We start from the raw sequence: 21,425 nt of genomic DNA on the forward strand, positions 1-21,425 counted from the left end.
ACTGAGCCCAAAGGCTGAAGACAAAAATAAAACTAGAAAATAATAGTTTAGCCGGGCTGGTGTGAATCCCAGTGGACTGAGCACCATCCCATGGACTGAGACTGAGAGGTTCTCATTGGATTCCCAGTCAGGGCACATGCCCAGGTTGCAGGCTCGACCCCCACTACAGGGAGTGCAGGAGGCAGCCAATCAATGTTTCTCTCTCACATCAATGTTTCTATTTCTCTCTCCCTTCCTCTCTAATGAAAAAAAGAAAAAAAATAAGTCTTAAAACCAAAGATAAACTGGTTACAATATAAAGATGTGTTTGGGAAATTCCCTCATTTCAAAAACTGTTAAGTTAAATTCATGACAAGGCTTAAAATCAAACTAGGTCCAATACCATTGTATTTGATTCAAGCTTTTTCAATGTTTAGAGACCTACAGTAGAAGTTAATTACTAGCTTATTCTTATCTGTGGGAAAACCACAATCTAGCAAACAAACTATTTTATTCTTATCTATAACAATGTTGGCTCATTAAAAGAAAATAAAGCAATTAAACCCAATAAAAAAAATCATGAGGACCAAAATTGTAAAACTATCACTGTAGAACACAACTATAAAACTGACGATGATTCATGTATGTGAATTAAAATGGTCTGGGTGTGGAATGGGTAGAGAATAAGTGCCACTTAATACTGCTAGACGGAGTTTGCTATATACATACAAACACATACAGTGCACGAAGACTACAACTTACATTGGGGGATTATAAAAGCAAAAATGACAGGAAGGAAGGAAGGGAGGGAGGGAGGGAGGGAGGGAGGGAGGGAGGGAGGGAGGGAGGGAGGGAGGGAGGGAGGGAGGGAAGAAAGCAGTCATCCAATAAGGCATACATTCATATAATGAAATCGCTAGACATTCAAAATAATGTTCTACGTGCACTATGATATGACATGTAAAAATGTTCATAATTATTAAATAAGAACACAACACTAGCAAAATTGTGTCCAAAGAAAAGTTAAATACATGCACACACACATTCATCTGGTGTATGCACAAAAAATTTATAGAAATCTGAGTGGTACCTTGAAAAAGAAAAGTAGGATTGAAGGAGACAGGAAATTTTCACCTTCTACTCTTCTGTAGTGAAAATAAAATAAGCATACATTATGTTTGATCAAACATTAAATAAAAAAACACAATCAGTATTTTGAGAAGATGGCTAGAGAGAAGACTGCTATATATAAAACCATACCAATGCAGGCACAATCACATTTAAAACGTTTCATCATGCTAAAAAAGTACGTTAAATGAAATGGTGATTATTTTTTAAAAGTGCAATCACATAACTAAAAAAAGCCACATAACTTTGCTTGGAAAATCATATGGCGTTCAGTAATACAAAGTAGAAATAATGTCTCACAAAAGCTGTAATTTGCATGGGAGGGTTTGGCTGAGTCCTCCTATAATGTGGCAATCTGTTTAGACTCAATGTTAGAATCGGAAGGGTCTTCAGAGCAAACATTTTGTATTTACCCCTCGACTACTAATCTGCAGTAATACAAACCCTAAAACTTCTATTTCTATAATGAAACTATTTGAAGAACTTCATGAAAAGACTTACTTATTCTGAATATATGTCTACTTTTAAAAGTTTAGAGCTTATGCCAGCCCATTTTGTTTTCTGCTCAGCACCTAGAGCATAGTAGAGGTACTCGATACATTTTTGGAGGAAAAGTAGGAACTTAAAGTGCATGTGAAGTGCAAAACTATAAGGAATTATAAATTCTAAAGTAGAAGGGGCAAAATTAAAATGTGAAAACTGGTTCCTCTGGACTGAAAACGACAGTCACGTGACTGTGTGCCCACAATTTCATTTTTACTGCCAGCCATGGAAGGAACAAGCCACAAGATTAAAGTCTAAAACTACTTATGGTACCAGGAAGGCAGCCTAATATCTGTTTTGCAATTCATAGTAAGCAGAATACCACAGAATATTACTGAAAGATGCTATAGATTAGGACTGAAATTTTGACACCAAGTCCATTTGTTGTGAGGAAATGAGTGGAGAGATAATAAACCCAGTTGCTTTAGGAATTAATGGGCAAATGAACTGGCTTTGAGTACTGAGGAAACCAACCTAATAGTATTTCTCAAATTGCACTGTCAAAAACATGTTTTTATAAAATATATATTTTAAATTACTAGAAAAATTATCACATACTTAAATATCACAGCAACACCAAACTGTTGTATAAATTTCTAGACACTTTCAATTTCTGTATTAGTCCAGACACACTGGATAGCACTGACCCACAGTTTTGTTTTTTAATGTCAATCTAACCTAAAACCTTGCATCTGTCTAGACTCTAGAGCAGCGGTTCTCAACCTGTGGGTCGCAACCCCTTTGGGGGTCGAACGACCCTTTCACAGGGGTCACCTAAGACATAACAGTAGCAAAATTACAGTTATGAAGTAGCAACAAAAATAATTTTATGGTTGGGGGTCACCACAACACGAGGAACTGTATTAAAGGGCCGTGGCATTATGAAGGTTGAGAACCACTGCTCTAGAGGGTCTGTGAGAAAATTCAGTTGTTTTCTTCCCTTATGCAATAATGAAGACAATCCATAACTTAAGAGTTAAAAAGCAGCAAAGATTTGTCATTAACTTGCTTAATTTGGAAACATTAAACACTGTAAATGTTTTAGTAAATTAAAATTATCCTTTTTAAATGCAAACTTCAGCATTTAAGAATCTCAACTACCTTTAACCTGAAAATTTTGATTTTGCCATTTATCTTACAATAGGATATAGACATGTAAAACTTTATGAAAATATTCAGTTAACCTATAAATCCCTATACCTGTCTCCATGTTCTCAAAATTCCCCCGAAATGATGTTAGTTGATTGCTAACAGAGTGAGCCAGAAAGATTCTGGATCCACTGTAAATTTCATTACCAAAGGAAGTATGATTAAATGTCTATACTCCTCCCTATAAACTGACATAATCGGGTGTGATTTACTATAGTCTATAGGATAGAATCTACATTATTGGGAGTATAATGTGATTTACGGGATCTCTGGAACCAAATTTCCAGACTCAAACCACATGTTGCAATTTACAAGCTGTAGAGTGACTTAAATCCTATGCTTCTTTTTCATCTGTAAAATGAGAGTAACAGCAGCTACATGAAAGGACTACTAGATAGGTTAGGTTAAAGTGCATGTAAAGTGCTTGGAACACCACTGCCTGGGCCTGGCAGATAGTATTATATGAGTGTTGGAATTATTTAATTCTCACGTAGTATGTCTCAAATCCTTCTAGAGAATATGGATTAACAATTGGTTAAATGTAATATATCACATCCCTACAATAAATTACTACTCATCTGTTAAAGAATATTTTAATTCTCTATTATGAAAATATATTCATTTACAGTATCCTGTTGGACAGGGAGGAAAAAGTTAGAAAATCATGCACAGTCTAATCTTATATTTAGAAAAGATGCTAATGAAGCTATGAAAAGTTGCACATTTTTGTAATAGTTTATGTGGCATTTGCAAAAGTGATTCAGATAGTTTATCATTCCTCCACACTGGGGAAAAAAACACTTGAAATGAAACAAATTGTGATTCTAAATTGGCCATGATAGGATAATCAAATACTCTTAGTCAGGGTTTTGAAAATTTTAGAACTGTATACATTTAATGCATTATTCTTCCTCCACCCCTGAAAGCAGATGCTTCTTAAAATGGACTGCATCTTAGAATTAAGGAAATAGAGCATTCATATTTAATGAATATACTAACTCCAATCCCACCCACTGAACACATCACGACCACTTTTAAGCAAGCTCTTGAAGTGCTCACAACTATACATATTAACAGACAATAAATCACTTTAACCAATCACTCAAGCTTAAGCAGCAGGTACTAGGTATAGTAAATCGAGATCATAAACACAAGTCAGTATTTCTCGAACACTGAACAAGAGTGTTTATGGTATTGAGGACTCTGATACCCTTTAAACTGCTTTAAAATTCTTCAATGAAAGCAATACTATCAATTTCATGTTTATTTTATATAGGATTTCTGTCAAGTATTTTCATTTTCAATTAAAAACAAATTTTCTTCTCAACTGATTATCTTAATTCTACCTATAGTTTAGCTTATACTTTTGTCTACGATAGCCATATTTAATTTCACAGAATCTGAAATCTATTAATTATATATTATAAGCAACATGTTTTCAAATGATGCCTACAAAGAGATTAAGTTTTCAAGTTTACATTAAAACCACACTACACCAATTTACCAATGTCTTATTCCATTCTATTTCAACAACACTAACAAAATTCTTAATGCATATGCCCCCACCACCTGTACTCCTTCTCTATGCTACCATTTTGACACTTAAAAAAGAACATCTCAATTCAGCAACCAAGTTTTACAACTATTATTCCTACCAACCAAATGGTGATGCACCAAGATCACAATTCTCAAGAGTTATAACGTATTAAGAGTACATGATTTACCTAAGACTGAGTGACTGTGCCTTACTTTATAAAAACACAAAAACAGCCACATCGATTTAATTCCATATATATAATGCTACCTATTCAATTTATTAAAAATTGTAATAAACATAATAACCAAACTAGTGCTCCAAACTTATGCTGTTCACGTGAAAGATACTACAAGAGAAGACACAACAGAGACTGGCTTGCAATAAGAAGTACAAATTCCTTCTATAGAGATGGAGAAATAAAAAGGACAAATCTAGTTGTCTAAAAGACAATTCACTGTACACATTTTATTTACAGTTTTGTACACTGTCTTAATATGAATGGGACCGCTTTTCTACTTGAGCCATTTTTTAACCAAAGCAAAATAACCTAAGTAATACAAAGTGTTAAAATACAGCATAAAGATACAAAAACAGACATACTAATTCTAATTAGGAATGTAATTATGATGTTACATTTTTTATAACCCACAATTATGTTTAGGAAATCACACAAACATCGATCACTGATTTGAATGAAATGTATAAATTTGTAGCAAAGCTTTGTAGTTACAAAAAAACAAAAAATTACCAAAGAATGCCCAAAATTAATGTTTATTCCACCTTTGTGTCATATTCCTGGATCCTTCACCAATATTACATGAGAACAAAAGCAAAACAAATGAAAAAGTGAAATCAGAATCACTAATGTCATCAAGTAGGGGAACAAATAAATTAAAATCTAGCAGCCATCAGCAAGAGTACAGCAAAGACAATGCTGTAAAAAGAAACAAAGAAAATTGCTAGAAAACTGTATGCATCATACTCTTTCAAACCAGCAAAATATGCTCCCGCATACAATGGGACATAAACAGAATTCTTTTCCTGTAAGGTAAAGAAATGCAAGTTCTTTTTTTAACATTGTGGATGGGTAAAATGTGTTTGTAATTGTAATTCTTCTAAGCTATTACAGAGTGGGCCAGAAAGCACATTTATGGATTCTGGTACTGTAATTCTTTGATTGGGTAAGTGGACACTCTAGCAAAAAAAAAAAAGAAAAAAAAAAAAGAAAAGAAAAAGAGAAGAAAATGAACACAGAAGTACAAGACAAAGGCGAATGAGACTTCTCTTATATCTTTGCAACATTTAGATGGAAATCAAATTTAAATGCAGTCCACTCTGCTTTTGAAGAGGCTTTGGTTCAGCTCCCAAATCTCGATTGCTTGACGCAGTCTCCTATGAGAATATTCAGAAGGTGTCTTCTTAAACAACAAACCTATTTTTAGTGGTGGAGCCGCTCTTAGTAGCTGTGTCTGCATGGGACTGATAACCAATCACTATCTTTGGAGGAAGTCCTAACCTTTCCTTGTATACCCTCCTAGAAGAAGAAGAGAAAAAAAGTAGCCTTTAAATTTTATTCATACACACACCAAATTCAGCATTATTTTTCTTTATACTAAAATAAAAATACCTAGGCTAGACAGTAAAAAAGGTAATAGCATACTCTTTTCCTTTTAGCAAAATTTACTCTTCATTTTCACAACAATCTTGGTTAATTTAGTTAACTAGTATTAGAATTAGGTTCTATAATAATTATTAATAAATCAATAATAAACAAACCAGGGACAGTCCCTGGGCATGGTATTTATAGTATTTGATTATTTACAAACACATAATCACAAATATACATGATAAAGTTGTAATACATTATAATTAAAATAAAAAATACAATTACATGAACATGTTTATTTCAATTCTCTGGTTTAAAATGCTACAATTATATTTTACATATAAACCCTAGTAAAAAACTATGTTACTGCACAATTACATTTACCATACCTATTACATGATTGTACACACACAAATTAAACACTTTGAAAGCAACTTATGACATTTTCTGGACAATTTTGGAACATACATGGTTTCTGCCTTACATAGTACTAACTCTACAACCTAACTTTCCAGAAGATGTGACACTATTATAAGAACAAAATGTGTTTTTAAAATGTGCGCCAAAGAGAATAAGTAGAGGAGCTGTGATACAGACAGTATAATAGGAACTAATCTTATCTGTGAAATTCCAATAAATCTCCCCTTTAAAAGTCATTAGGTCAAAAGTATGTCAAGAGAATGAAGCACATCTTGAAGGCTGAGGAACAAAAATAAGGCTGCGTGGCTATAACTAATAAGGAAACTGAATATGAGGCTGACAAGGAAACTGGATCTTTATTCTTAGAAAAAGATATCAAATTTTCAAAAATAAACACCAAAATTAAATAAAAATAAAGCGCTATACATTTTCTTTTTTTTTTTTTATCCTTACCCGAGGACATTTTTTTTCCATTTTTTGTTCAGATAGAGTGGGAGGGAGAAAGAGGAAGAGAGAGAGAGAGAGAAACATCGATGTGAAAGGGACACATCGAGTGGTTGCCACCCGCATGACCAACCAGGGCCAGGGACAAACTGCAACCGAGGTATATGCCCTTAGCGGGAACCGAACTCGGGTCTCTCTGGACCACAGGCCGACGCTCTAACCGCTGAGCCAAACCGGCCAGGGAGTGGGCTATTCATTTTCATGGAATTATTTTCTTCAAGACAGTTTTACTTATACTCCACGCTCCAGAAAATTTAAATACCTTCCCTTGATGAAGGCATCTAAAAACAATTTTATGAGCCCTGGCCAGTTTGGTTCAGGGGTTGGAGCGTAGGCCTGGCGGACCAGAGAGTCCCGGGTCCGGTTCCCACTAGGGGCATGTAATAAATAAATAAATAAGTACATGAATGAATAAAAATAGTAACAATTTTATGATAACTAAAATTACAACCATTATCAGATTTCCATTATAACACAATGTAGTCCTTTCAATTATAGTAAATCATTAAAAATGCCAGAAAGCGCCCTGCCCAGTTTGGCTCAGCGGTTAGAGGGTCAGCCCATGGACCAGAGAGACCTGGGTTTGGTTCCCACTAATGGCACGTACTTCGGTTACAGTTTGTCCCCGGCCCCAGCTTGAGTTGTGTGGGTGGCAACTCTCTCATATCGATGTGTCTCTCTCATATCGATGTTTCTCTTTCTCTCTTCCTCCCACTCTATCTGAAGATAAATGCAGAAATGTCCTCAGGTGAGGATAAAAAAAAAATGCCAGAAAGCAAGAGCATTGAGCCATACATCTTGGACAGGTAAAAATAAATAAATAAATAAAAATACAAATATGTCTTTGGAAGTCTAATGTTTTATAAAGATTTCAAAACTTTTACTATTGACACAACTACAAAATTTTCTGAGGAAAGAAATTCACTTAATTTCTTTAACTTGTTTTCAAAGGAAGAGAAAATTCCCACAATTAAGTTTCGATACTGACAGAAAAATGAGAAATATGAAGACAAATCAACAATCATCTCCTTTCTCTTAAAGAAACCTATAGAATGAAACCTGAAACATGCTCATACCTTTTAATTCAGAAAGAATTCTTAAAATTCATGTTTGAAAAACCACAAAGGGCAAACCAAACATTTTATGGCCTATGACCAATACTTAATTTTAATACAAAATTTAAAATCCAATCTTAGTCATTTAAATGTAGTAAGAAGAAAATCCTAATTAACCTTGACTGATATTTGGAGGGAGGGAAAAAAAGACAGGCAATTTTTGCAAAGAATAACATTTACCAAAAAAAAGGTTAGCCCTAGACAGTTTGACTCAGCGTTTAGAGAATTCCGGGTTCAATTCCTGCTAAGGGCACATATCTCGGTTGCAGTTTGTCCCTGGCCCCGGTTGGGGTTGTATGGTGGCAACCAGTCAGTGTGTCTCTCTCATATCGATGTTTCTCTATTTTTTTCTCCCTCCCTCTCTCATTTGATAAATTAAAATGCTACATGCCAGTGTAGATAAAAGTATTCATAAGAACAATACAAGGAAATTGATCTATAAATCCAAGTATTTCTAAAGCTACAAATAAAAAAGTACTCTGGAGTACCCCGGGGAAGGTTTTCCTTGTCCATTTAGAGGATTAAGTCTGCTTGGCCGAAGTGTCCTGGAGTGTGTGAATGAGTCTGTTTACCAGTGAACTAGATCCCTGCTACCTGCTTTAGCTTCCCAGATAGATGAGAACAAGTATATACAAATTCTGATTTACAAAATGGAGATAAGCAATTTATCAGATGCAGAGTTCAGGAAACAGGTTATAAGGTTGCTCAAGGAACTTGGCAAGACATTCAAGGGACTTAGTGAGACCTTCAAGGAACTTAGTGAGAACATCAACAACATAAAAAAGGACCAGTCAGAAACAAAGGATGCACTAACTGAAATACAGAATAATTTACAGGGAATCAATAGTACAGTAGATAAAGCCAAGAAGCAAACCACTGATTGGGAATATAAGAAAGCAAAAAACACCCAATCAGAATTGCAAAAAGAAAAGGAATCCAAAAAAGCGAGGACAGTGTAAGGAGCCTTTGGGACCTCTTCAAGCGTGCCAATATTCGCATCATATGAGTGCCAGAAGGAGAATAGAGAGAACAAGAAACTGCAGACCTATTTGAAACAATAATGACAGAAATCTTCCCTAACTTGGTGAAGAAAACAGACATACAAGTCCAAGAAGCACAGAGAGTCCCAAATAAGATGAACCCAAAGAGGTCCACACCAAGGCACATCATCATCAAAATGCCAAAGGTTAAAGAGAAAGAGAGAATCTTAAAAGCAGCAAGAGAAAAGCAAATTGTTACCTACAAAAGAGCTCCTGTAAGACTGTCAGCCAATTTCTCAAAAGACACTTTGCAGGCCAGAAAGGCGTGGCAAGAGATATTCAAGGTGATGAAAAGCAATGACCTACAACCAAGATTACTCTATCCTGCAAAGCTATCATTTAGAATCGATGGACATATCAAGAGTTTCCCAGTCAAGAAAAAGCTAAAGGAGTTCATCACCACCAAATCAGTATTACATGAAATGTAGAAGGGTCTTCTTGAAGAACAAAAATACGAACAATAAAATGGCAATTAATACATATCTATCAACAATTGAATCTACAAGCAAAATGAGCAAGCAGAACAGAAACAGACTCTCACATACAGAGAACTTTTTGTTGCTTGCCAGATGGGCGGGGATTGGGGAGATGGGTGAAAAAGATGAAGGAATTAAGTACAAATTTGTTGTTAGACTGATGAACCTCAAAGGGAAGGGGGGAGGGAGGGCGGGATGAGATAAACTAAAGAACTTCTATGCATATATGCATAACCAATGGACATTGACAATAGGGTGGAGAAGGCAGAAGTGGGGTGGGTTTGGGGAGGATGGGGGTTAATAAGGAAAAAAAGGGGGGAACATCTGTAATACACTCAATAATAAAGATAAGTCAAAACAAAACAAAAAACAAACAAAAAAAAGTACTCTGCTTTTGGTTATCTTAATATTTTAAAAGAAACATACATAGAGAGCAAAACTTACCCTATATGTGTAACAGCGTCTCTGTTTTCACATTCAGTAGTCCATATTGCTATCTTATCACCTTTAGCTCTAACATTAACAACAGCTCCACATACATCATCGCTGTAGTCATCAAAAGATTCTCCAATAAGGCACAGCAGCTTAAAAACAAAACCCAATCCCAATTACATCCATTAGGTTACAGAGAACTTACTCAACTGCAAATGACTCATATAGTAGTATATATATACAAAATGAAAAACCAGGTTTTAAATCAAGTTGACTTTCTGAATGTCTACATTATATTTATGTATGCAGTTTTTTGTCCTTTCAAATTTTTCATTTGCTTTTATTTCTTGGGTTAATATCAATAACATTGTAATAGTTATTTTAACTTTCTCAGCAAATTGGGGCAAATGATGTCAGGACCTGTATAAAAGTTATTTTATTAATATTCATTTGCTATGCTACTGCTTAGTAATTGCCACTGCTTCTTGCTGTTTCTCATGTTTAATTGCAATAAAATATACATCACATAAAATTTACTATATTAACCATTTTTCAGTGTACAGTTCAGTGGCATTAAGTATATTCACAACATTGTGCAACCATTGCCATTATCTATTTCTAGTACCTTTGTCATCTTGCAAAACTGAAATGACTTTTTTAATGTAGAATTCTAAAATGACATTGAGTGATAATCTCTCCCAAAAGCGAAATTAAATCTCTTCTTAAAAAAAAAAAAATTAGTCGCTTGAATATGTATTAATTGCTTTACTAAGTGCTAACTATAAACCAGACGCTGTGCCAAGTGCTAGAGATTCAAGAGACCATAATTCCTGCTCCTAAAAGTTTAGGGTTTAGTCTCTCACTGTGGAAAATGCCTATTATTTCCAGGTTATATCACAACAAGCAAGCTGAATGATCAAGTTACAATCTTATTGTTTGCCTCAATGATCTACAAAGTTTAGAATACAAAACAATACTCTAAGAGGGTTGTAAAAATTTACATTATACAAAATGTGAGGTTCTGTTATTTTGAAGGTAATGTAATGATCAGAATGAGCTTGTTGAGGAAGGTCAGGGTCAATCGCCAATCACTTTGTATCTGATTTGTAATGTGGTAGAGGGTTTCACTGTATCGTATGTAAAATATATAAAACTCACATGATAGAACAAAATTAATTGCTGGCTTAGATTTTCTAGAGTTGGCATTATTTCCTTTTATTAAGTAACTAAGGTAAAATGTAATATAAATTAGTTTTAGTATTCTAAAATTGTTTTATAATTTTAAAACCTTACTGTCTCTAGCCAAAAGCGATCGAGGTCACTTCGTCTCTGCTGTTTGTTTAATGTAATTAGCCATCTTCCTCCTCGTTTGTTTTTCTCATCTTCCCACATAGGTTTAATACCATCCTACAATGTTAGACAATATTATTACTTTAAGAGATCATCACTAGAAAACAGCAAGCAATACTTAGTCAACTTTTCACTTCATTCCCCATAAAACTGTTACTGATGTAGTGAAATAAAGCATACAGGACTGCCCTGGCTCAGCGGTCAGAGCGTTGGCCTGCGGTCTGGAGAGACCCAAGTTCGGTTCCTGCTAGGGGCATGTACCTTGGTTGCAGTTTGTCCCCAAACCTGATTGGGTCGTGTGGGTGGCAACCACTCGATGTGTCCCTTTCACGTCGATGTTTCTATCTCTCTCTCTCCCTCCCACTCTATCTGAACAAAACATCAAAAAATGTCCTCAGGTAAGGATATATTAAAAAAAAAAACACATACAGGACTTAAAGCCAAAGGCATGGGATTGCAGAATTAAGAGTCCTGAGTTAGGGACTTTTTAGCTATCAAATCTTGGTTTTCCTTTAATTTGGAGGTTCTTAAACATTCTGAGTAACGTTGCTTCTCAAAGTTAGACACACTTCTATATCTAAAAAATATATGCAAAATTCATGTACCACTTATGTAATTTCAGAGAATTAATGAATGCCCCACCCCCTACCACCTGACAAAACCCATTTAAAGTATCTCAGGACCCACATATCCCATGTTAAGAAATCCTGACACATGGGAATATAATATACACCTTAGGAAATATAGTCAATAATACTGTAATAATTATATATAGTGCTAGGTGGATACTTGAAAGGCTGGGAGGGGATGGGGGAAGAACACACATGACTTCTGTACACCTGAAATTAATACACAATAATATTGAATGTAAACTATAACTGCGTGGGGGGAGCGAATTCCTGACAAACTCTGGACTTCGGTCTACTCAAATACAGAGACTAAATTGGATGATCAAAGCTCTCTTCTAAATCAATCACAGTATGTGCCCACAGAGTAAAACTTTCACTTAATTTCAATTTTTATATTAAAACATAATTTATGTTAAGCCTACTAAAGCCATTACATTTTTCTCCAAGCATCAGAGCATTTCTAATTCCTAAGTTTGTGGCAAGATTTTTTAATGAATACCTGACTGGTCCTGTCTTATAATATATATATATATATGAAATCACCAATGAACCATACCTTGAAGAGTGAGTAGTCACAGCCAGGCATTAAATTACTAGACAACTGGATATGGTTGTACAGACTAGGTAAAAGAAAAGGACAATTATTAATACAGAATAGTCATGCAGAGTTTAGATGCTTATGTAACATTTTGAAAATAAAATAAAAATAAAAGGATAAAAGTTTATTGTGTTCACTTGTTTTTCTATGGATTCAATTTCTGAAATGAAATAAACAGATCTTAATAATGGTCAGTTCAAGAATCAACGTCTAATGATTTTTTTTTTTTTTTTTTGGTACGTGCCCCTAGCCACTAGGGCCTAGCGGGAACTGAACCCGGGACTCTCTGGTCCACAGGCCGATGCTCCAACTGCTGAGCCAAACTGGCCAGGGCAACGTCTAATGATTCAAGAAAATATTTTTAATAATTTTATTCTGACAACAATATATTTTGGCCCCGGCCGGTTTGGCTCAGCGGTTGGAGCGTCGGCCTGCGGTCCAGAGACACCAGGGTTCGGTTCCCGCTGAGGGCACGTACTTCAGTTACAGTTTGTCCCTGGCCCTGGTTGGGTCGTGTGGGTGGCAGCCACTCGATGTGTCCCTTTCACGTTGATGTTTCTCTCTCTCTCTCTCTCTTCCTCCTGCTCTATCTGAACAAAAAATGAAAAAATGTCCTCAGGTGAGGATTAAAAAAAAGAGAGAATATATTTTGATGTACATTATCACTGACAGCTTCCACTAGACAACAAAAGAGGACTGGATACTAATAGTTTACTATAATATTAGCCACCACCATTTTTAGAAAATTAATGGACAGTGTGGCCCTGGCCAGTTTGGCTCAGCGGTTAGAGCGTCAGCCTGCAATCCAGAGAGACCCGGGTTCGGTTCCCGCTAAGGGCATGTACCTCGGTTGCAGTTTGTCCCCAGCCCTGGTTGGGTTGTGTGGGTGGCAGTCACTCAATGTGTCCCTTTCAGATCAATTTTTCTCTCTCTCTCTCCCTCCCACAAAAAATGGAAAATGTCTTTTGGTGAGGATAAAACAAAAAAAAAGTAATGGACAGTGTAGAAGTGACCTTCTAATGGCATCCAAAGTAGAAAAGGTCTTCCTTCTCCTTCAAGGTGCTCTAAGGTCTCTCTCTCTCTCTTTTTTTTTTTTTGCTGGTACATGCCCCTAGCGGGAACCGAACCCAAGACTCTCTGGTCCGCAGGCCGACGTTCAACCGCTGAGCCAATCTGGCCAGGGCTAAGGTTTCTTAATAATGAGTTTATAATGAGAATTTGTAATGGTACATTTAAAAAGAATCCTAACACAACAGACAAATTAGATACATGTGGACTCCATTGTTGTTTACCGCTAAATTTGCTGGGGGGAAAAAGAGAACTTAAAAGGTAACTTAGATATTTATAGAAAGCTGAAGGATCCCTTCATGTACCTAAATTATGGTATAAAACTCTACTATGCAACACTGGCCGGTGTGGCAAGCTCAGTTGGTTGGAGCATCATCCCATGCACCAGAAGGTGGCAGGTTTGATTCCCAGTCAGGGCACTTACCCAGGTAGTGGGTTTGATCTTGGATCGGGCATCAGGCAAATACAGGAGGCAACTGTCTCTCATACCCTCCCACCCGCCATGCACCCTCCTCCCCCATCAATAAAAAGCAAATCCTCGGGTGAGTAGGATTTCTTTTAAAAATCTACTACGCAATCACATTGCTTACACATAACTAAAGTGTGAGGCCATGTTCTAATCTGTTCACAATTATGTACACTGGTGAAAGCTTAATAAACTAGATAAATGCAAATATGATTCAGTGGGAAAAATGGTTCAAGACTCCGTTTTTGTTGTTGTTAATTCTCACCCGAGGATATTTTCCCACTGATTTTTAGACAGAGTAGGAGGGAGGGAAGGAGGGAGGAAGAAAGAGGGAAACATCTATGTGAGAGAGACACATGGATTGGCTGCCTCCTGCACCACCCCCACCGGGGCCAGGGATCAAACCTATAACCCAGGTATTTGCCAGGAACAGGACTGGGAACTGAATCTGTGACCCTTTGGTCTGCAGGCCAACACTCTAACTGCAGAGCCAAACTGGCCAGGGCTTGCTTAAGACTCTTGCTCCTCTCCTCCTTCACAGACTGGAGTACTCTTGAATAAATACAATTAGAGAAGAAAAAGATGATGTTTTCATGAAGGGCAAAACAGAATGACACCAGCTAAACTAGACATGAATTACTGGGGCTTAAATGTAATTCTATTACTTAAAAAAAAAAAAAAAAAAAGCAATGTTTTCAATAAAAAGTGAGCACTCAAAGTGGCTAGCTCACAATTAATAATTTTCTCTAATTATTCAAATGTTTTGTTTTGTTTTCAGTGATTCAAATGCATACCAAATGCCTATGATGAGCAAAGCACTAAAAATATACAGAAAAATATTGTTCCTGGCCTGGAGGAAGTACACATGATGAATTTGCTGACCATAATCTATTCTTTTCTGTGGGGAGAATACATTCAGGAGAGATTACATTAAAAAACAACAGTTGCATCCATTATGCAAAAAAAAACATTTATATGTGTTTGTGTACATATATATTTACACACACACACACACATATATAATCCAAAATTATACTAGATGCATAAGTTAGAATATTTTAGATAATTGCTAGGTAATTTACAGCTCTTAATAAAAAAAAAAATCTTCAAAGATACTTTCATTGACAAACCCTGAATATTGAATTGAGCACTTTAGCCTTTAAAATCTCAGAATTCTTTTTTTAATTTGATTGATTCTGAGAGAGAGAAGAGGGGGGAGAGAGAGAAAAAGAATAATTGAATGATTTGCCGTTCTACTTATGTATGCATTCATTGGTTGCTTCTCATATGTGCCCTAACTGGGAATTGAACCCACAACCTTGGAGTATTAATGTTCTAACCAACTGAGCCACCCAGCCAGGGCCTCAGAATTCTTATATCAAGAAATCACAGATGTTACACTGAAAATAATTTGCAGAAATAAAGATCTAACAAAGCTCTGGAATACCCAAGTATGGGGCAAATGTATTCAGGCAACCAAGAGAGGGGACAAGTTCCAATAAGCTGTCAAAAGTTCTAGGGGCAATAAAGTGAAGGATCTCTCAGGACAAGGAATACAGAACATGAAGGGCTAAAAGATAACAAGACTGAAGCTTTCCTAAACTGATGAGGAATAATCACCAATTTAAATAGTTGTGAGGAGATAGATAAACAAAAGGGTGGCTCTACAGATGAGTATCTATAACTTTTCACTTTAATCTTCATTTTGTAAATGTGACTTAAAATAAACATTCACATACTAACATAACAACAAACATCCTAAAATGAGTGGGTTACTTACGCCCAAAAGTCTTCAACAGTATCAAACTCAGAGATCAGCCGAAGGTTTGCTTGCCAAGTTTTGCTTTTATCATTTTTAAAAAACCAGAGTGCCCATCTAAAAATAAAAAGTCAGTGTCAAAAACTGGCAATTTTACATCCATGTTCAATACAGCATTATTTACAATAGCCAAAAAAGAGAAGCAACGCAAGTGTCTACTGATATATGAATAATAAACAAAATGTGGCAAAAACACACAATGCAATATTAATCAGCCTTAAAAAGGAAAGAAATTGACACTTGCTACAATAGAGATGAATCATGAGGATACTATGAGAATTTAGAAAATCTTGTGTCCCACTGTGAGCTTGACAGTTAACTAAAAATGTAAAGACATTTCTGATAAACTTAGTGGCGATTTTAATAAATGTTATTGCTTTGATACTGTATAATAAAAAGTGTCAATATTTAGAAGATTGTGTAACTTATTAAAACCAGTGTTTCCCAGGCCTGCCCGGTTTAACTCATCAGTTAGAGCATTGGTCACCGGTTTGATTTTTCTGACAAAGGCATGTACCTTCGGCTGCAAGTTCAACCCTTGGCCCCGGATGGGGTTGTGCGGGAGGCAACCAATCAATGTGTCTCTCTCACACTGATGTTGCTTTCTCTCTCTCCTCCCTTCCTCCCTTCTACTCAATGTAAAATAAATAAATAAATAAATAAATAAATAAATAAATAAATAAATAAATATATATGAATAAATAAATATCAATAGAAAACTATCTTCTGGTAAGGATGTATAAAAACAAACAAACAAACAAAAAACAGTAACAGTATTTTCCAAATGACTAGTGTGTTGCAAAATCATGTATGGATTTTAAAAATCCATTTCAGCCCTGGCCAGTTTGGCTCAGCAGTTAGAGCGTCAGCCTGCGGTCCAGAGAGACCCAGGTTCGGTTCCCACTAAAGACACGTACCTCAGTTGCAGTTTATCCCCGGCCCTGGTTGGGTCGTGCGGGTGGCAACCACTCGATGTGTCCCTTTCACGTCGATGCTTCTTTCTCTCTCTCTGTCTCTCTCTCTGTCTCTCTCCTTCCCTCCCTCCCATTCTATCTGAACAAAATATCGAAAAATGTCCTTGGGTGAGGATTAAAAAAAAAAAGTCCATTCCAAATACAAGACAGACCAATGGACTTTAATTAACAAAGTATAAAAAATTCTTGGATATGGTTTCAGATTCCACATTGCAACTAACCTATAAGAAGACTAGTATCAAAGGAGAACATTTAATTACTTTAAAAAGCTATTAAAAATTCTCCTCCCTTTTCCAATCACATACCTGTATGAGATCATATTTTTTAATACTTTCTCTGAAACAATTTATCTGCACAGCCTGAATGCAGAAGCAGCTATGAAAATCTAGCTAACTTCTAAGTTAGGATTTGAAAACATTTACAAAAATGCTATTCTTGCCCTGGCTGGTTTGACTCAGCAGTTAGAACGTTGGCCTGCAGACCAGAGTCCCAGGTTCGGTTCTCGCTAAGGGCACATACCTGTGTTGCAGTTTGTCCCCACCCTGGTTGGGGTCGTGTGGGTCAAACCAGTCAAATGTGTCTCTCTCACATCAATATTTCTCTCTCTCTTCCTACCTCTCTCCCTCCCACTCTATCTGAAGATAAATGAAAAAATGTCCTCGGGTAAGGATTAAAAAAAAAAAAATGCTATTCTTTCTACTTTATTTAATTTTGCATAATATTTTTTTCACAAAAAAATTAACATGTAATGAATTTTAAATGGATACATAATTTTACATTTTCTCAGGTATATTTTCTAATATAGTAAGAAGAATAGAACTAAATAGACTGCCTAGTCTGTTTAAAAACACAAATGAGCAGTACAATATGAAACTGTTTTGAAACTTCAATGAAAGAAATGCAAATTTAAAACAGTAAAACATTGTTTTCTCAAATCAAACTAGGATAATCCGATTGGCAATAATTATAAATTGATGGTTGCCAAGGATGTAGAAAACAGAAACTCCGTTAAAAGTCTCAGCTGGTAAAAGAGAACAATTTTGGCGGTATCTATAAAGTTTGTTAAAAAGTAGTCTTGAACCTTGGAAATCTGAAATTTTACTCTAAAAATATATTCACACAGGTGCATAAAAATATGTAAGAATGTATACACTATAGCACTATTTGTAAATAGAAAAAAATCTATACACCCATTAATGTAAACCTGATAATATACATGACTTTATATTCATTTACTACATGGCATTAGTTTAAAATAATAATGCAAAATCTTCACATACACTGCCAGGCCAGTGTGGCTCAGCGGTTGAGCATTGACCAATGCACCAAGAGGTCACCAGTTAAGATTCCCAGTCAGGGTACATGCCCAGGTTGTGGGCCCAATCATCAATGGGGGGCATGCAGGAGGCAGCTAATTGATGTTCTCTCTCATCGATGTTTCTCTCTCTCTCCCTTCCTCTCTTAATTCAATAAAGAAAAAAAAGCCCTGGCCTGTTTGGCTCAGCGGTTAGAGCGTCGGCCTGCAGTCTAGAGAGACCCGGGTTCGGTTCCCGCTAAGGGCGCGTACCTCGGTTGCAGTTTGTCCCCGGTCCTGGTTGGGTTGTGTGGGTGGCAACCACTCAATGTTTCCCTTTCACATCGATGTTTCTCTCTCTCCCTCCCACATTATCTGAACAAAAATGAAAAAATATCCTCGGGTGAGGAGAAAAAAAAATTATAAAAATAAAGAAAAAAAAAATCTGCACAGACAATTAAAAACTGTATGGTCACCTGCATAAAAGTATACTCGTGCACACTGGAAAGTTTTAGAAGAATATAAACCAGATTTAACACTGACTACTCAAGGGAGGAGAGAAAAGTAAAATGGGAAAAGGATATCTGAGAAAAGCAGAAAACTTATATATATACTTAACTTGCACACTGCTGATCTAATCATTGCAATTATCAGAGATTGTTTTTTTAAAAAGCAAAATAAATTCTGCAACATTTGTAAAAAGTAATGAGAAAACTACCTAAATCTGAACCATTGAGCATCTCAGAATATTTTTCCAAGTGGTATTTATAATTTTACACAAGTATAATTTATAGAGAAACTGAAATCCTCAGACTTCATTTTAAGATTTAATCAACTTGTTTACCAATGAGGTCACTTTTCAAAATCTCTTCTTAGATTTCATTCAAGCTGTGAGGGATATATGCCTTGATAACTTCTCACCATGGTAAAAGCAACACTAAGAACATAGAGCTAGGAGGCACAAAGAACTAGTGCTGAAAGATGAAAAAATATTTTAAAGGTTTTGGTGCTACTGTGAGGCTGGACTATATGAAATTCCCACCTAATCAACTGGTCCACTTAATACCTTTGGTACAATGCTTTCCTGAGGAAGGATTTTATCCTTTTGGACCACTGACCTTTGATAACTCACTCACTAGCTGACAATTGCCACTGTCTAAAGAATGGGTGTATTCCTCACTGAAAGATATGCTAAACCACAGGTCTCCTATGAAACACACACACACACACACACACACACACACACACACGTTTGGACTATTATTTCAGTAGGTCTATCATAATGAGGAAATGATTTAAAAAATTTTCAGGCCCTGGCCAATTTGGCTCAGTGTTAGAGTGTCGGCCCACGGACCAGAGAATCCGGGTTCAGTTCCTGCTAAGGGCATGTAACTCGGTTGCAGTTTGTCCCTGGCCCAACTGGGGTTGTGCAGGTGGCGACCAGTCGATTTGTCTCTCTCACATCGATGTTTTTTCCTCTCTCTTCCTCCCTCTCTCCCTCTCACTCTATCTGAAGATAAATGCAAAAATGTCCTCAGGTGAGGATAAAAATAAATAAATAAATAAAAAATAAAAAAAATATTCAAGCCATGAAGGAAAAATTTATTTTTTAGATACATGAAATTAAGTTACAGACAGACTTACAGGATCTTTGAAGTAAACAGAGTAAAAAAAGGTGGGGGATATCAAACAAACTGAAATACTTAAATTCAGAGGTCAATTCTAATTTACTTTCTTTTCTCCAGGTTCGTACAATGTTTGTATGTTGCCATTTTCTTCCCACTATCAACTCTCAGGGAACTCATGTTAATTTTCATTATATAAACCAGAAAGACAACTAAGTAAAAACACAAACATACTGGGAAGAGGTGGGGTGGTGTTGGGAAAACGATACAATCAACTACTACTCAACTACTACACTGTAACTATGAAAACTTTAACTCATCTTAATCTCCCCTAACTTGTCTTAAATACAAACCACCTCCAGACTCCAAATCCCCTAGCTCTCTTTTGTCCTTCATAGCCAGTTTCAAATTGCCTATTCTTGCTCTATACATTTTTGTATATTCTATTCACTCTTCAAACTACTCCTACCTTTTTCCATCATCTACACTCCACTACTTTCTCCTACATTAGCAAGGGCTCTTTTTTCTTTTTTTTAAAGAGATTTTATTGATTTTTTAGAGAGGAATGGAGAGGAAGAGAGCAAGAAACATTGATATGACAGTGAAACATCAATTGGCTGCCTCCTGCATGCCCTCTACTGTGGATGGAGCCCAAAACCCAGCATGTGCCCTAACTGGGAATTGAACTGTCAACCTTGTGGTATATAAGACAATGGCCAATCAACTCAGCCACACCAGACAGGGCAGCTTGGACTCTTTTTTTTTTTTTTTAAATCCTCACCCAAGGATACTTTTCTATTGATTATCAGATAGAGTGGGAAGGAGGGAGAGAGAGGGAAACATCAATGTGAGAGACACACACCATCTGGTTTTCTCCTGCACAACCCCAACCAGGGCCAGGGACTGAACCGCAACCCAGGTATGTCTGCCCTTGACTGGAATCGAATCTGCGACCCTTTGGTCCACGGGCTGACGCGCTAATCGCTGAGCCAAATCAGACAGGGCAGCAAGGACTCTTTTTATGGTTCAATCGAATGGATATTTACAGTTTCTATGTCTGTGCCCCTCACAGCATTCTCCATTAAAAAAAAAAAAAAAAAAAAAAAGCCCCTATTTGCTGATATCAATGCCTCTATCCTGAGTCAAGTTCACTTATTTTATTTTATTCCTCACCTGAGGTTATTTTTCTACTTACTGTCAGAGAGGGAGGAAGGGAGGGAAAGAGACAGAGAGAAACATCGACATGGTACATCGACTGCTTGCCCCTCGCACAACCAGATCAGGGCCAGGGACGAATGAGGTATGTGCCCTTGACTGGAATTGAACCTACGACTCCTTGGTCTGTGGGCCAACACTCTAACCACTGAGCCAAAGTAGCCAGGGCCTTCTTCGTCTTTTTAATGTTGACAGTATTACAAATGTCTCAGACTTCCTCCCTTTTTGCCGCCCTCCACTCACCCCACCCCATACTATTTCTGTGTTCATGGGTTATGCATATGTGCATATATGTTCTTCGGTTAATCTCTTCCTGTCCCCTCCCCTGAGATGTTATTCTGTTCCATGCATCCATACCTCTGGACCTATTTTGTTCATCAGTTTATTTTGTTCTTTAGATTCTATTTATAGATGAGATCACATGCTATTTGTCTTTCTCTAATTGGCTTATTTTACTT

The 21,425-nt window shown here is 36.5% G+C and overlaps 1 protein-coding gene across 2 annotated transcripts in view; it reads right to left on the reverse strand.

Annotated features, from left to right (window-relative positions):
• Positions 1–4,092: 4,092 nt before the first annotated feature.
• EIF4E (eukaryotic translation initiation factor 4E) overlaps positions 4,093–21,425 on the reverse strand; it is a 46,442-nt gene continuing 29,109 nt past the window's right edge. For both annotated transcript variants that reach the window (XM_036240424.1, XM_036240415.1), the window contains exons 3-7: positions 15,821–15,916; positions 12,465–12,528; positions 11,223–11,336; positions 9,942–10,081; positions 4,093–5,870 (exon numbers count right to left, since the gene is read on the reverse strand). In XM_036240424.1, the coding sequence (XP_036096317.1) occupies positions 5,756–5,870; positions 9,942–10,081; positions 11,223–11,336; positions 12,465–12,528; positions 15,821–15,916 (529 nt within the window). In that variant the 3' untranslated portion in view covers positions 4,093–5,755. The remainder of the gene's footprint in view (positions 5,871–9,941; positions 10,082–11,222; positions 11,337–12,464; positions 12,529–15,820; positions 15,917–21,425) is intronic.

This window comes from Molossus molossus, unplaced genomic scaffold, assembly GCF_014108415.1.
Source record: "Molossus molossus isolate mMolMol1 unplaced genomic scaffold, mMolMol1.p scaffold_m16_p_1, whole genome shotgun sequence".
In the NCBI taxonomy this organism is placed as follows: domain Eukaryota; kingdom Metazoa; phylum Chordata; class Mammalia; order Chiroptera; family Molossidae; genus Molossus; species Molossus molossus.